This window comes from Macrotis lagotis, chromosome 4, assembly GCF_037893015.1.
Source record: "Macrotis lagotis isolate mMagLag1 chromosome 4, bilby.v1.9.chrom.fasta, whole genome shotgun sequence".
In the NCBI taxonomy this organism is placed as follows: Eukaryota; Metazoa; Chordata; class Mammalia; order Peramelemorphia; family Peramelidae; genus Macrotis; species Macrotis lagotis.
The window spans coordinates 40,427,517-40,443,686 of NC_133661.1; the positions used below are offsets into that span (position 1 = coordinate 40,427,517).

The window sequence follows — 16,170 nt, forward strand, 5'->3', positions numbered from 1 at the left end:
TTGTTTTGAGTTAATATATTTGTCAGGCATTTTTCAAACCTTAAAGCTCTATTTCCTTGAGATATATATATATATATATATATATATAGTAACAATAATTATTATTATTGTTACTATTCTTATTACTGTGGAGGGGGAGAGGAAATGGTAACAACAGAAGATCTAAGCCTGCTCTGAGCTCTGGCCCTGCCTCCTCACCAGGCCGGCTCTCCTAACTTGGTGATGTGAGCATGAGGCATGTCTCTCTTCTGATACATTCAAAATAATCATGACGAAGAGAATAATGAAAATGTAGGAAACTTTTAATTTTACCAAATACAAGAAAAACAAGCAAACTCAAAGGCGCCACTCTACATTCTAGAACCCAGCTGCAAAGACCCTAGGCCAGCTGCTGCTCTTCATTCTCAAAGCGCTAGTTTTCTATTCCCTCTAGTCCCTATTGATAATGTTCAAGATGGGGCTTGGAGTGGACAGGCCACACGGCCGGGAGTTCTGAACTGAACTACAGGGTCATCAGGTGACTTAATCAATCTTGACATTGTGGTAAGTGATTGGACTCGCCACAGGCTTGTGCCAATGAATCCTGGACCACCGTCAAAAGCCTCAGTTACCGGAAGTCCTGGAAGTAGAGCCGAGACCGATTAAATAGGCAGCTGTCCAATGTACAAGTGGGACAAGACTGACTTTCTACTATGATTTCTATAAAGGCCCATATTTTTCAGTACCAGAAAATTCCATTTTCTGTGGCAGGCAGGAATTTATTTTGTGATCGTTCAAATATCATGTACAACTTCCCTGGTGGAAAAGTGGTACGTGGTGAGAATTGAGAGGGAGAGTTACCATTTCTCCACTTTCTGGGGCACAGAGGCCTCAGTAAGGAAGGTTCTAGTCAGAATGAGGGCTGTATTTTGCATATCCTATGGTTTGATGCCCCCAAAGTGGCATCATAAACTGCTTGGTCTGATAATGTGTCTGGAAAGGTTATTGTTAGAAAAGAGAATTGCTCAGGTCTAGACTCACAGCATAGAATCCCCCTCTGACCCCCGGAGAGATGGCCTTCCCTTTGATGCGGTGAGAAAATCTTCCCACTCAACCCCCAGAGGTGGAGCCAGAACTGGCTCATATGGCCACACTGTTGGGGATCCGGTCTGGGGACAAGTAGTAATAGGGCAGCTTCTTATTCTTGTTCCGCTCAGTGATCCCGCTGACAATGACATCGAGGTTCTTACGGAACCTGGCCATGGCCTCCTTGACGGGCTTCTCAATGAAGTGCTCCTCTGGGTACACGCCCAGGAACAGCTGATGGACCAAGATGCACGTGCACAGGTTAAGCTTCTCCACTGTCCTGCCTATGCCTTCAGAGTCTCTCTGCCCACCCTTCCCACCCCCATATAAGTCCAGTCACCACCTCTTGATAAATGGATATTCTCCCTTTCCAGATCAGTCTCACCTTCCAAAGGGACAACTTTCTATAATAAGACATCGATTCAGACATTCATTTGAGCCCTATTGCCAGGCATAATGCCCACCATTAGGGACGTAGATAATGAAATAGTGTCATGGGGCCCCAGGCAAGTCATCTCTGGTCTGGGCTTCAGTTTCTCAAGATGAGGAAAATGGTGGAACCATAAAGCTCCAAATCTATGATGCTATGAATGTCTTACCCTCTAGAAGTTTATATTTTAGTGTACATAAAACCTAAGTTGCAGTGGAAAGAGAATTGAATTTAGATTCAGAAACCTGGTTTGGCCCCTACATAGTCTATGTGACCTTGGACAAGTCACTGAACCTCACCTCTCCCTATTCACCTAGGCACTTCAAAAATCACATTAATTGGAAGGGACTTAAATAACCATTGAATCAAACTAATTACTGAAAAGGAATCTCTACAACACTGCAACACAATCCCATGACAGCAGCAAGCACTTTCTACTGATGGGGAACTCATTACCTTTTAAGGAAGTTCAATTCTCTTTTGGGTCACTTTGGCTTACTCAGGTATAAATGGGAGGGGATGATACCTCACGAGATAGATGGCTAAGAGGATTATTGAGCTTGTGGACATTAAGGGCTTTTGTAAACCATAAAGTATGGATTGTCAGTTGGTACTAAGTGTGCAGGGTGCCAGGCCTGGAGGCAGAAAGATCATCTTCCTAAGTTCAAATCTGCTCTCAGACTCTTAGCAGCGGTGTGACCTTGGGCAAGTCACTTAACCCTATTTGCTTCAGTTTCTTCATTTGTAAAATGAGAAGTGCTTTGTAAATGCTAGCTATAATATCAATAATTATCAATAATAATTTCTCATTCATCACTTGCCTAAATATCTCTTCACAAATGCTATCTTTGTTTTTTTCCTCTGGGAGAAAGCCCCCTCTCCCAGGGTGGTCTTGGCAGCCACCCAGAGCAGAGGCATCAGACTGCAAGCCTGCCCCTTCCTGAGATGCCTGAGCCCAATGAAGATGTCATGGGAAATGTTTAGCAAGATAATGACTAGACACCAGATCAGACCATGTGAATTCGTAGTTCTCCAAGTCTGCATTACAGACCTTTCTGTTGCAGTGTGATACCATGGGCTCTGGAGGCCACATGGCTGGCATGGGTCAGAAGCATGGTGGTCCTCTACCTTCCCCAGGTGCTGCCTCTTCCCAGTAAATAAAGAAAAGCAACATTCTTGGACCTACCTCATTCTCCTGGAACTGACTCAAGGCCCAGACAGCTCCCAGATGCCAACAGGAGCGTCCGCGGTCCGGCAGAGTCTCCACTATCTGCTCGATGGTGACCACACCCTTTTCTGTTGGGGGAGGTGCCCGCATGGTTGGTGGCGCATTAGGAATCCAAGAGCACCAGTCATACTGTTCCCCGAAAGACAGAAAGACAGGAGGACATGAAGTGAACAGAGTGTGCCATTCATCTATTTTCATCTTCATTTGAGTAATGCCCACCTTCTAATTCAATGTAATGGGTTTTGGTTACCTCAGGGTACATGGACAAAACAGGAAATCAGATAAATAAGACCATAATCATCCAAGGACAGTACCCAGGGAGATCTCCTTTGGGATCTGTGGCCTTGCCCCAGATATGAACACCACCTCCTGGCTCTCCCTTGCTGCACCTTGCTGCTTCCACGAGGCTGGCTCACCCGCCCGCGCCATGGTTGCAGTGGGTTGGTAGGTAGTAGAGAGGGCTAGCCCCATCTCCACAAGAATCGCTCCCCGGGATGATGGCTTTTTGGCCTGAGTTAAAAGCAGGACCATTGGTCTGAGGGTCCTCCTGTTCCAATGAATGAATAATAGATGACAGAAAAGGCAGAACTGTGTATTTTTGTTCCTAGTGAGGAGAGGTTGGTTATCAGACTGTCAAGGATTAACCAAAATGATTAATAGAGAACTCATTCCTAAGATAAATGAGAATCTAGTGATCCCAGGGCATCCGGCCATAATGGGCAGCATCCCAGGATGTGGAAGCACTGGTCAATGTGATCATTAAGTTGCTGCTGTTGATCTTCGAAAAACATTCTATAGAATACAAGTATATCAAGAGAACGATGGAGACAAAGGCATCCTTGAATTTGCCAAAGTCTCTCCCGAGAGGCAAGATGGAGAGATATGAATTAAATGAGGAAATGGAAGAGGTGCCCAAAGACTAGAAAATGCAAATGTCCCAACTTTCAACAAGGCAGTGAATGAATGAAAAATGTAAAAGCACTTTCTATGTGAAAAGAAAAGATGATGAAGTCTACATACTAAACTAGTTTGTTAAACCTGGCAAAATTCTAACATGTATTTTAGAATGGTGTGTGAGCACTGAGAATGGGAAATGGTCATCAGAGCCAGCATGGGTTCATCATGAGCAAGCCAATCCAGACTAACCACATTTCCTCATGACAGAAGTGGGGATATGACATGGAGACAGAGCAGCATTTACATGATGTGAGGAGGCATTGAAGAGAACTAAAATGACTTCTAAAGGTCTCCTAGGTTTAGTTTTATGGCAGAGGCTCTTAAAAGTGAATCCTTCTGACAACAGCATAGTGAATGTGGTCTTGAGAGAGAAAGAAACTAAACCAGGATCTACAATATCTGTGGATATGCCTGCACAATGAGCTCTCTGTAAGTACAGGCGGACTGATGTATCCAGGGAGCCTTAGGCAAATAAATGCAAACCAGTAGCATGAATGAGGAAGTTAGAAAATAATGTGAGGAAGGCCACCACTCAGGATTAGCTGAAATTTGCAGAAATGGTAAAGATAGTAATAGAAAAAGCCTTTCAAGGAGATGTTTGGAACAAGAAATAAAACGAGGAAGGGGTAGGTCTGTCTCTTGCAGCAGGTGGTCTGATGTTCCCAAAAGACCCAGAGAAACCAAACTTTGTTTGGACTCTAGTTTTTACTTCTGCCTCCTCTTCAATCATGATTTTCAGATTGAAAAAGGTAGAGCAAACTGGAAGCCCAGAGTAAAAACTTTGCATAAAATATCTCTGATAAAAGTCTGATATAAAAAAATAAAGGGAAATGACTAAAATGTATAAGACCTAATGCATATGTAGTCAGAGGACATGAGCAGTTTTTCAAAGAGTTATGAACTATTAATAACCAAATGAAAAAATGTTCCAAATCACAAATAAGAGAACTGAAAACTACAATTATTCTGAAGTCCTCTTTCTCACTCAATGAGGGGCTGTGGGAAGACAGATGTGCTCTGCAACACTATTCCACTGGTAGGGGTGTGGCATGGGGTTGTGACATAATGTTTATTATGTGGTGTTTGACCAACTGGCTGAATTGGCCCAACCATCCTTCTGGAAAACAAATGACTAAAAACTCCTTGAAAATTTTCTTTGACCCGGCAACACCCTTAAGAGGCTATTATACCCCAAGGAAGATGAGGTCTGTGAGAAAGACCTCATGTCTTAACAGTAGCACCCTCTGTGGTGAGCAGAGAACTGGATTCATAGGAGCTGTCTATCAACTGGAAATGACCAAATAAATTGTGACATCTGAATTTAACAGAATATTATTGAACTATGAGAAAGTACATGTGAATGAAAGCAGAACCATGGTGACTATAATACTATAAATGAAAACAACACACTGTCTGCTCTGGAAAGAATGGATAATACAATTCATTTGCTTTTTCTTGATGGGATGGGATGCTCTGGTTGTGTAACTGTGTTGGAATTGGCTCCATTGCCCTTGATTATGATAAACTTGTTTGATTACAAGGAAATGTATTGGGTGGGGATGGGCTGGGAAAGTATCAGATGAGGAAACAGCAGCCCAGGAAAATCAAGAGATTTGTCCAAAGTCATGCTGCTCATGAGCAACAGAGTTAAGAGGAAAACCCAGGGCTTCTAGACATTTAGAGAACCCTTTTATTTATCAGTTTGTTGTACTAATTAATCAGATTCTATTAGAGGATTTATTCTTTGAAAATCAAAACAAAACCTCATCCAATAGATCAAATAGACAGATACCTTGAACAATGAATTTACTACCTCCTCCTTAAGGCTGACAGATCCCAAACACTTTGGCCATTTTAGAGTAACTTGTATTTCCCAAGAAGTCCAGATAGAAAAATCAGTATTAATAATCACAAAGAGGGGAAAGAAGCAAACCTGGGCCATAATAATCTCATAATAGTAATCTTGAAAGCCCATCTTACCAAGTGGCATACAGCAGAGCACTATTATTTCCACTGAGACATCATTATTAGCAAGTTTTTGAGATATTTTTTATGAGGAAAAGGAAGTAGAACTGGAACCAATGGGAAGTCCCAAGGAAGTGAATTTCAACTCAAGAAAGTCCTCAACAATCCAAAAGTGGACTGGACGGCCACAGGAAGTAGTGAATGCAGCAGATGTCTCTCACTGGATACTGGGTGACACTTAATAAGGACGAAGTCAAGGAGACTGCAATCTTGGACAGAGACCACATGGTATCTAAGGACCTAAGACCATAGATCTAGAGTTGAAAAGGACCTCAGGGGTGGCTAGGTGGTGCAGTGGACAGAGCACCAGCCCTGGGGTCAGGAGGACCTGAGTCCAAATCTGACCTCAGACATTTAATCACCTAGTTGTGTGACCTTGGGCAACCATTTTTGCCTTGCAAAAACCATTTTCAGCCAAAGAAACTGAGATCCCAGGAGCTCCAAAGAGGTAATCTTGCTATCTCTAATATTTTTTTTTCTTAAGAATATGATTTCTCTCTCAACTCATTCAATTTAGATCAATGTATAGCATGGAAACAATGTAAGGACTAACAGACTGCCTTCTGTGGGAGGGGTGAGGGGAGGGAAGCAAGAATAGGGGGACAATTGTAAAATTCAGAATAAATAAAATCTTTTTAAAAATTAAAAAATAAAAAAATTAGCAAATGTCAGAGTGCTCCATGAAGAATATGATTCATAAGTATATTATAGCCATTACTAACCTATTCTAATGCTTATCAGTCCTTTGTGCCAAACAGCTTCCTCCTTCCCCCCCTTGAGTTACCTAACTGACCCTTAGTACCACTGGTTTTAGTCTGACAGAATTCACTGAATGGAGCCTCCAACAAGTCCACTTGACCATTATGGTGCAAGAGTCATTTACAAAGCCTTACTAGTTCATTCTTCATGTAGCAAAAGGGCCTTGTTGAATGAATGAATGAATGAATGAATGAGAGAAAAAGAATTTTTCAGGTGTTTGCTATTTTCCATATGCTGTGTTATCTTGGGGAGGCAAATATAAAAGCAAGACAATCCTTGCCCTCAATTAGGGGGAACCAACACATAGAGAGAAGGGCGAGATAACCAGGAAGGATTATTTTGTTCTAGGAAGTTGATTTAGTCCCTGACCAGAAAAAAAAGGTGAAAAACAGAGGGGGACTGGGTCTGGAGATGAGCTCTAATGTGGAGATTCTTCCCCAATCAGGAACCCAGACTCCCAGGGTGAGAGCTTGAGTCTGAGGGTCTGAGGGTCTGGGAATCTGAGGGTCAATCAGCTGGACTGAGGAGGCAGAAACAGAACAGTGCAGTGGGGTGAAGCAACCATGTGGTGTACTGCAGGCTCAGCCCCTCCTTGATAACTTGGGACCCAAAGCTTAAAAAAGTGGCCAGCATGGGTTCCTCGCATGACCTTCACTGGGGTTGGCCTGAGGAATCTTCTCAGGCCCACAAATGGCCCCAGGCAAGCACTTTTCCAATGGTCAGCTCAAGAAGCTAGAGCACCTCCCAGGACAGTTGGTTAGTTAATAATAATGCTTGTTTTTCATTCTCAAGACCATGACATCAGGGAGGTGATGCCATGACAAGTACAAGAATTGGATTCGAGTGAGGAGGGGCTGTGTTAAGTCCCCAACCTCACTTCCTCCTCCAGAGCCACCTGGGCCCGTGGCCAGATAGGAATCAGGACAATTGGAGATGGCCCTAGATGGGAGGCAATCAGGGTGAAGTGACTTGCCCAAGGTCACACAACTAAGTTAGTGTCAAGTGTCTGAGGCTGGATTTGAACTCCTGGCCTTCTGAGTCCACAACCAGTGCTCTATCCACTGTACCACCTAGCTGCCCTGCTTATAACCCTCTGGGATCACAGGCTCACAACTGATCTGGACTCTATTTCTCCCAGAAGCCTTTGCCACTGGGAGTCAGATCCTGGGATGATGCTAGCTTTATTCTTTCTCAGTCTAGACCCTGAGGAGAATCTGGGCAGAGCCAGCCAGCTCATGGCAGCGCCAGTGAACAGAATATGGCAATAAGTCCTCCGAGTGTCCACGTGTTTGGTATGCGTTCACTTGTGGATTTTATCATATCCAGGAATGGTAGAATGTAAACGCTTGCGGGTCGGCCCTGCCTCACGTTTATGTTTGCATTTATAGTGCAAAGCACACAGCGGGTGTTTCATGAGTGCTTATGATGGAATGAACAGCAGCAACAACTAGCGTTTTGGTGTCCTCATGGCGTTGCTTTATACACAAGACTGAAACACAAAGTGTGGGAGAACAGATTCACATGAAGTCACCCCAAAACACAGGTCCCCCGAGCTGCCCTGCTCTGCCCCCCAGTTTGCCTGGCTCATTTCGTCTCCTTTCCAACACATCAGCTCTAGAGAAGAGGACAAGGATGTGTTTAGAGGTGTGGCCTGAGGCCTGAAGTCTCTGTGATGTATGGGCTGGAGCTACACAGAGGCAGCAGATAACGAGGTTTTTGGATGATCCTACAGTTCAACAGCCCTCTTGCTTTGATTGTGATAAAACCTTTTTCTGCCTTTGCTTCTGCTATTTCCCTTTCAGGTATGCTTCCTCTGACCCTTTCTGCCTCCTTAAAGTCATTAACATTCTTGTAAAATGCATCTCAAGGGCCAGTCCTCCAAGAAGCCTTCCCTGATACCTTGGTGCCATACTGGGTTATTTAAATGACTGGTGACATTCTGGTCATCTTCGATAACAAGGGACAAGAACCAACCAGTATCAAGGAAGACGTGTGGTTCCCCACATTGGGGAGCTTGGGGAATCTGGGATTTCATGAGTGGGGTTGCTTTCCCCACAGTGATGCATAGCATGCCTTTTGGGGGTACATATTGTCATGTCTTGTTTTCAAATCACTCTCCATCCGAAATGACTTGAAGATAATGATTTTGTCATGAACACAATCCCCCCAAAGCACCAACTGCAATCTGGGTGTGTGTGTGGAGTGATGCCACCTTGCCAACATGCCCCCCATCTGCCCCATGCCATCCTCTGCCTGTTAAGGGAGGATTCATTACCTGGCCAAAGTTCACCGCAGCATGCTGAGCAGAAGCAGTAAAGACCACCACTGTCAGATACTCTGCCAGTTTTTCCCGGGTCTTGATGGACTTGGGGAATCCTGCCGAGAGAAGATAAAGAGGACAGGTGAGCACTGAGCTCTGGATCGTTGGAGCCAAGCCCTACAAGCAGAGCAGTGCTGTGCTCCATTGGAGACAAAGGGCATCTTGACAAAATTCTAATGGGCAGAGCCTGGAATGGGCAGAACCAGGAAAGGGAAAAGCCAGGAATGAGAAGACATTGCACCCATTCACCACTGGGAAACCACAGGAAAGTGAACTTCAGCCTAAGACACGGAGGAAATGCCTCAGCTCCCCAGAAGTAGTCTGGACCACTCAGAAAGTGGTGAAGGAAATGTCTAGAATTAAACAAAATGAACAAAGGCCTGGGCAAACCTGATCCAGTCTGAGTCACAGAACTTCTTGTTTCTTTGACTCCACTGCTCCTGATTATAGACTGGGTTCCCCTTAGAAAGGAAGGGAAGGTTCAAGGAGCTAATGAATTTTCCCTTAGGAGGATAAGTGACCTGGAGTTTCTAGTGCTCAAAGGAGGTGGTTGAGCTGAAGGGTAGGTTCAAGCTTTTATTTCTGATTTGATCACCAGGAATATATCAGGGGATTCAGGTCTACACCGACTCAACTTAGCGATCAAGCAACTTCCTTGTGTGGCATGAGCCTGACCTGGCATTTGTTTCTGGGACTAGCCAGAGTTCTTAGGTAACATGTAGATTCTCCAATTCTGTCTCAAACAGAATTGGACTCTGAACCTCTTCCCTGAATTGAGTCCACACCTGGGGACATCTGGAATGAGGCTAGGATAGGATCTTTTGAAATTATTCCAGAAAGAACTATTGGGACAATTCTGGTTGAGGGCACTGTCCTCCAGCTTGCCCTGGCTGCTGTGGGAGGTGGGAGTTAGATTTTAGGCAGAGTGTTCATTTAGCTGATGTCTAGAGTGTAGAGACCAGTCCTCATCAAAGATACCAATAACACATTAGTGGTTGCTATCTGGGGTACAGCACTCTTCAGAAAAGTTTCCTGGGACAAGGCACATGAGGAAAAAGAAGATACATTAGAGCCGACCCCACTTTGGTCTCACCTCTCAGGATCATGGGCACTGCTATCATGGAGGTGGATGGGTAAAGAGCAGGGGAGAAGTTGCTTCTACCTAGGAGCTAGGAGAGGTGTTGGACTCTAGAGCCGAGGCTGGGGAGGGAGGGAGAGAGATCCATGGAAGCTTTGAGATGGATGGCAGGGATGGGACAACTGAGAAAAGACAAAGTCCTCCTACCTGAAGCCTTCTTGCCCCTCATCCCATAGACATAAACGTCATTTACAAAGTCCTGGAGCTCTGTGTCCTCCATCACCACCTCATCACTCTCATAGTAGATCTTCACTATGTCCATTGTGAAACTGAAGAGAAAGGAGAAACCATCGTGTCCTGAGAGCTGAGCACTCTACAGTCCAGGGACAGACACCTGGACTCGAGTGATCACGTTCCACTCTCACTTTGGGTCGCTGCTCACAACTCCACTGGCCCTTGGTCAACAATAAGGGAGGCATGGGTATGGAGAGCAGAGCACCTGGGTTCAAATCATGCCTTTAGGACCTTACTTAACCTTCAGCATCCTCAACTATAAAATGAGGCAGCTAGGCTAGATCTAAATATCTAAATATCTAAACTTTGATCAGTGGATGCTCTTTACCATTCCTTTCCTAAGACTTGGAAGAATTGCAAAAGAAGAAACCACACGGCTTTCTGGGGTTCCATGAGCCCAATCTGCTCACCTCAGTATGGCCTCCCAGACCTTGAGACCATCATCTCGGTAGAAGTAATATGGAATATCTTCTTTGCTTTCCATGCCTTTGGCCTTGATATACTCAGGAAAGATCAGGGACTGGTAAGTCAGATTCTTCATGGCCCGCTGCACCATCTGCACATGTCCTCCACCCCCAGTAGCATTGGCCTTTAACAGGAGAAATACTCATCATTCACTTCTACATATGGCATAAGGCTGGCAAAGCAGTTTACATGCATGGCATTTGATCTCACAACAGTTCTGTGAATTAGAAGCTATTACTATCCCCAATTTACAAGAGAGGAAACTGAAGCATACAGAGGTTGAGAGATTTATCTAGCAAGTGTCTGAGCTGGGATTTGAACCCAGGTTTTAGTGATTTCAAGTTCAGCATTCTATTAGATTACACTGCTGTAAGACTCATATTAATTATAGGATCCTATATTTAGAACTGCTAATGCCTTAGAGGTCATCTATTTTCACTCTTTCGCTGTAGAGATGAAAAACAGAGTATATGTGACTTGCCCCAAGGTCATGCAGCACCAGTATTTGAACCCATATCCAACACTCTTTACTATACTCCTGACTTGTTCTGATACCAAAAAGTGCCTTGCTGTCTTCCCTGAGAATCTCATTGTCATCTTCCATTGAAGATGCTGACTAGTATTAGAAATAAATGGAGCTTACTTTAAAATGACAATATTTAGCTAAAACCATCAGCAAGCATTATCTCTAATGGGGATAAGCTAGAAGTCTTCCCAATACAAACAGGGGTGAAGCAATGAGGCCCATTATTACCTCTATTATTTGATATTGTAATAGAAATATTAGCTATAGAAATAAGATAAGAAAAAGAAATGGAAGGAATGAGACTAGGTCATTAGGAAACATAACTATCACTCTTTGCAGATGATATGATGTCATACATAGAAAATCCTAGCGAATCATCTAAAAACCTGCTTGAAATTATTAATTACTTTAGCAAAGTTGCATAAACCCACATAAATCAACAGCATTTCTATTACCAACAAAGTCAAGCAACAAGAGAAAGAAAGACAAATTCCATTTTAAAATAATTGTAGATAATATCAAATACTTGGAAGTCTTTACCTGCCAAGACAAACCTAGAAACTATATGAACACAACTACAAAACACTTTTCACACGCAAAAAAGTCAGAGCTAAGCAATTAGAACAATAATTTCAATTCTGCCCAAAGCAATCTTTTTATTCAGTACCATATCAATCAAACTATCAAAAACTTACTGGTTGGAAGAAGAAAAAATACTAACAAAATTTAACTGGAATAAAAGTTCAAGGATATCAAGGGAATCAATGGAAAAAATGTGAAAGAAGGTGGTCTAGCCATACCAGAATCCAAACTTTATTATAAAGTGGCAATTATCAAAACAATCTGATACTGGCTAAAAAAGAGAGTGATGGATCAGTGGGATAGATTAGGTACAAATTACAGTATAGTAAATAACCATAGTGATTTAATATATGATAAACTCAAGTTCCAAGCTTTTGAAATAAACTCATTATTTGACAAAAAACTTCTGGGCAAACTGGAAAACTGTATGGCAGAAACTAGGTGTAGACTAATATCACACAGATACCAAGATCAAAATGGGTGCATGATTTACACCTAAAGGTGTAAAGGATATCATCAGCAAATTTAAAGAGCATGGAATAATTTATCTGTCAGATTTCTGGATATGGGAAGAATTTAGGACCAAAGAAGACATAGAGAGCATTACAAAAAAAAGCACAAACTCCATTGCCTTATCAGAAAATAAAAATAAAAAAGTACAGGGAGAGCATTACAAAATGTAAAATAGGTAAGTTGAATTATATAAAATTTAAAAGTTTTTGCATAGACAAAATCAATATAACCAAAATTATGAGAAAAGCAGAAAACTGAGAAGTTTTTGCCACAAACATCTCTGATAAAGGTCTTACTTCTCAATTGAGAACCAAATCAAATTTATAAAAATACAAGTCATTCCCCAATATGCTCAAAGGATATGAACAGTTTTCAGACAAAGAAATCAAAACTATCCATAGTCATATGAAAAATTGTCTGTAAGTCATTTTTGATTAGAGAAATTGTTGAGTCCCTCTCCTGGACTCCCTCAATCTCCCCTGGCCAGTGTTGGAGGAGTGGGAGACAAGGATTACAAAGGAGACAAGTACTCCATAAAGATCCTTAAGTGCTTTATTTATTCACTAAAACACCAGTGCCTAAATACCTTTCCAGTCTCTAATCCATTCCCACTCCTGTGGCACTTAGCAAGACAAGATTCTGGTGTCCAAGGACACCAGGTGAAGATAATTCACAGTATTCCCATACACAATGGTTCCCAACAAGAAATGCACATTAAAACAACTTTGAAGTACCACTTCATGCTTTCAAGATTGACTAATATGACATAAAAAAGAAAACATTTTATGTTAGAAGGAAAGTGGGAAAAATGGAACATTAATGTATTATTGGTGGAGTTGAGAAGTGATCCAACCATATTAGCAATTTGGAATTATGACCAAAGGGCAATCAAACCATGTATGATCTTTGATCTAGCAATGCTACTACTAGGTTTATATCCCAAGGATGTTTAAAAAATGGAAAAGGACCTATTTATACAAAAATATTTATAGCAGCTCTTTTTGTGGTGGCTAAGAACTGGAAATCCAAAGGATGCCCATCAATTGGGAAACAAGCTGTGATATATGATTGCAACATTAGTTGCATTACTAGAACATTACTGTGCTACAAGAAATGACAGGATGATTTCAGAAAAACTTGGAAAGACTTACATGAACTGATGTATACTGAAGACAATAGACCCAGAGAATGTTCTACCCAGTAATAGGAATATTGTCTGAAGAAGTAATGTGAATGACATGGCTGTTCTTAGCAATATAACAATCCAAGACAATCCCAAAAGACTAATGATGAAGCATATTTCCTGCCTTCAGAGAAAGAACTGATAGTGACTGAATATAGATTGAACAGGCTATTTTTAATTTTCTTTCATTTTTTTCTGTTATTCATCTTGTGCAAAATGACTAAAATGGAAATGTTTTGCACAATTGCATATATATAGCCTATATCTGATTTCTTACCTTCTCAGGAAGGGTGGAGAGGAGGGAGGGATAGAATTTGGAGCTCAAAACTTTAAAAAGTTAAATTTTTAAAAAATATGTTGACTAGTGAAATAAACACTTGGAGACAAAGCTGGAAACATTTTAGATTCTCTTCTAATTCTCTCAAGTTTCCATAACTAAATAATCACCAACTCTTTACCATTTCCATCAAATCAATTGTCCCTTTTCTATTCTCATTGCTACCCATTCCAGTTAAACCCTCATCATTTATTTGTTGTTATATTTCAGTAATTTCCCAAGTGGTCATTGACCAAGCACTTACTCAGCCCTGCATCACCAGGATCAAGGAGGGTGGAAGTCATCACCAAAGACTGTCAACAAGTCCACCCTCCAAAGCAGCATCCACCCAGCCTCTGCCCATCCCTACAGAGTCCATGGCCCAGCTTGACAAGACATACGGTCTTCCAAGCTGCCACAGATTTTTACCTACTGTTCCCTGGCCTCATATCCTAAGACTATGATGGAAAGGGTCAGGAGGGAAATATCTTGTGTCTGCCTCAAGCTGCCCAAAACTAAAGACTTCCATTACCATATGACTTTACCTGTTACCACTTCCATCAATCCTCTTGTTTCCATTTTCAGTGAATTTATTTACTCAACAAGAATTAACTAAATGCTTACTTTTGTCAGGTTCTGTGTTAAATACCGTAATACAGAGCCAGTTCCTACCCTCAAAGAGCTTACATTTTACCAAACATATACACATGTAAATAAAAACAAAATATATACTAAATAAATACAAAATAATTTGGAGGGACACAAGAAACCATGGGGAAATAAAAAAAAATCTTGAGTTCAGGATATGGTATTCCTTTGTCCTGAGACTGCAAACCTCATGAGCTCCTTATTAGTCCTTGCTATTTGGTCATCATCTCTAGAAGCCCCTTGGCTCTCTACTCATTCCTATCCAGTTCTGCCCCATTTCTCCCTGGGTCTTCTCTTCTTTCACCCCTCCCCCTCTTCCACTGACATCCTCTGGGTATGGCTGCTAACAAATTCTCCTTTCTTTCAGATCTTTTCCTCTTTCACTCTTTTGCCATCTTCATGGAAGTCTACCAACTTCTCATTCGTCATTATCCTCTTCACTCATCTCCCCTGATACTGTGTGCCAAGAGGAGGTGTCCCATGCCCCCCAGAGGCTGCTCCTGCCAGCCCTTCAGCACCCTCAGATTCAATCCAAGAAAGAGTTATGGATGAGGTCCGGGCTGCCTAGGGCAGTCTCATTGTAGCCTCCCTCCCTCCCTTGCCTCTCCCCAAAATTAGGTGTTGTTGTACTTCTTCCTCTGAATAATTTAAGTTCATTGAATCCAGAGTCACTTTAATTTTTGCCTTCACATCTCTAATGACTCACATAGTGCCTGGCAATCAATGAGCATTTCTTCAGCATGTTCTAATATGTACTCATTGAACTGAGCCAAAGTGACTCTATCTCTTATTATCCTGTCTACATTCTTGTTGTCAGCTGTTGGTTTCTGGGTCCCAAGCCTACATCACAGGCTCTGCCCTTGCCTCATAGCTAAGCAAGATTAGTCTCACAATAATGTCCATTTAAACATCCTGTTTCCAAATTCATGAACCTCCTTAACTATCATGACCTTCACTAAACTTTAAAATATAATTTTTTATTCATTGAACTTAATCCAAAGAGACAAAAAAAGAACGTTTATAGCACAATATAAAAAGAGGATTCAATATACTATGAATTTCCATTTCACACTATTTTTTAAACTATGTAATTGTTTTCAAAACTACCCTGCTTTTCATACTTCTTTCTAAATTTTCTTTTGTTTTCTGCTGTGCACTTTTTAGTTTTTCTTTCTTTCTCCCTAACCCACCCTAGACATAAACATGCATGTGTATATAAAACCATACCAAGCATACTTCTATTTATCAGTTCTTTCTCTGGCTGTTGACAGTGATAGCATCTTCCTTCATAGGTCCTTTGTAGTTCATTTGAGTATTTATAATAGTCATTCAGGGTTGTTCTTAGTACAATATGGCTGTAGTTGTGAAAAGCATCCTCTCAGTTCTGCTCGTTTGACTCTTCATTATTCCATGCAAGTCTTTTCATATATAGTAATATTCCATCCCAATCATATTCCACAATGTGTTCAGCCATTCTCTAAATGATGGTCATCCCCTCAGTTACCAGTTCTTTGCCACCACAAAGAAAACTGCTAGAAATATTTTAGAATTTTTTTTCCCCTTATCGGCTTGAGAAACAGATCTAATAGTGATGTTGCTGAGTCAAAGGGAATAAGTTATTTAATACTCTTTGGGCATAATTCTGGATCACTCTCCAAAAATGGGTGGATCAGTTCACATTTCCACAACAGTGGCCCAGCTTTTCCATATCCCCACCAACATTTGGTACTTTCTCCTTCATTCCACAAATTCTTAAACCTCTTTGATTTTGCCTTCTGAAA

General features: G+C 41.7%; 1 protein-coding gene across 1 annotated transcript in view; it reads right to left on the minus strand.

Moving 5' to 3' along the window:
- Nucleotides 1–284: 284 nt before the first annotated feature.
- Nucleotides 285–16,170, minus strand: part of ALOX5 (arachidonate 5-lipoxygenase) — a 68,116-nt gene continuing 52,230 nt past the window's right edge. Inside the window, exons 10-14 of the mRNA XM_074232586.1 lie at nt 10,567–10,745; nt 10,070–10,191; nt 8,740–8,840; nt 2,682–2,852; nt 285–1,299 (exon numbers count right to left, since the gene is read on the minus strand). Of these exons, the coding sequence (XP_074088687.1) occupies nt 1,120–1,299; nt 2,682–2,852; nt 8,740–8,840; nt 10,070–10,191; nt 10,567–10,745 (753 nt within the window). The 3' untranslated portion in view covers nt 285–1,119. The remainder of the gene's footprint in view (nt 1,300–2,681; nt 2,853–8,739; nt 8,841–10,069; nt 10,192–10,566; nt 10,746–16,170) is intronic.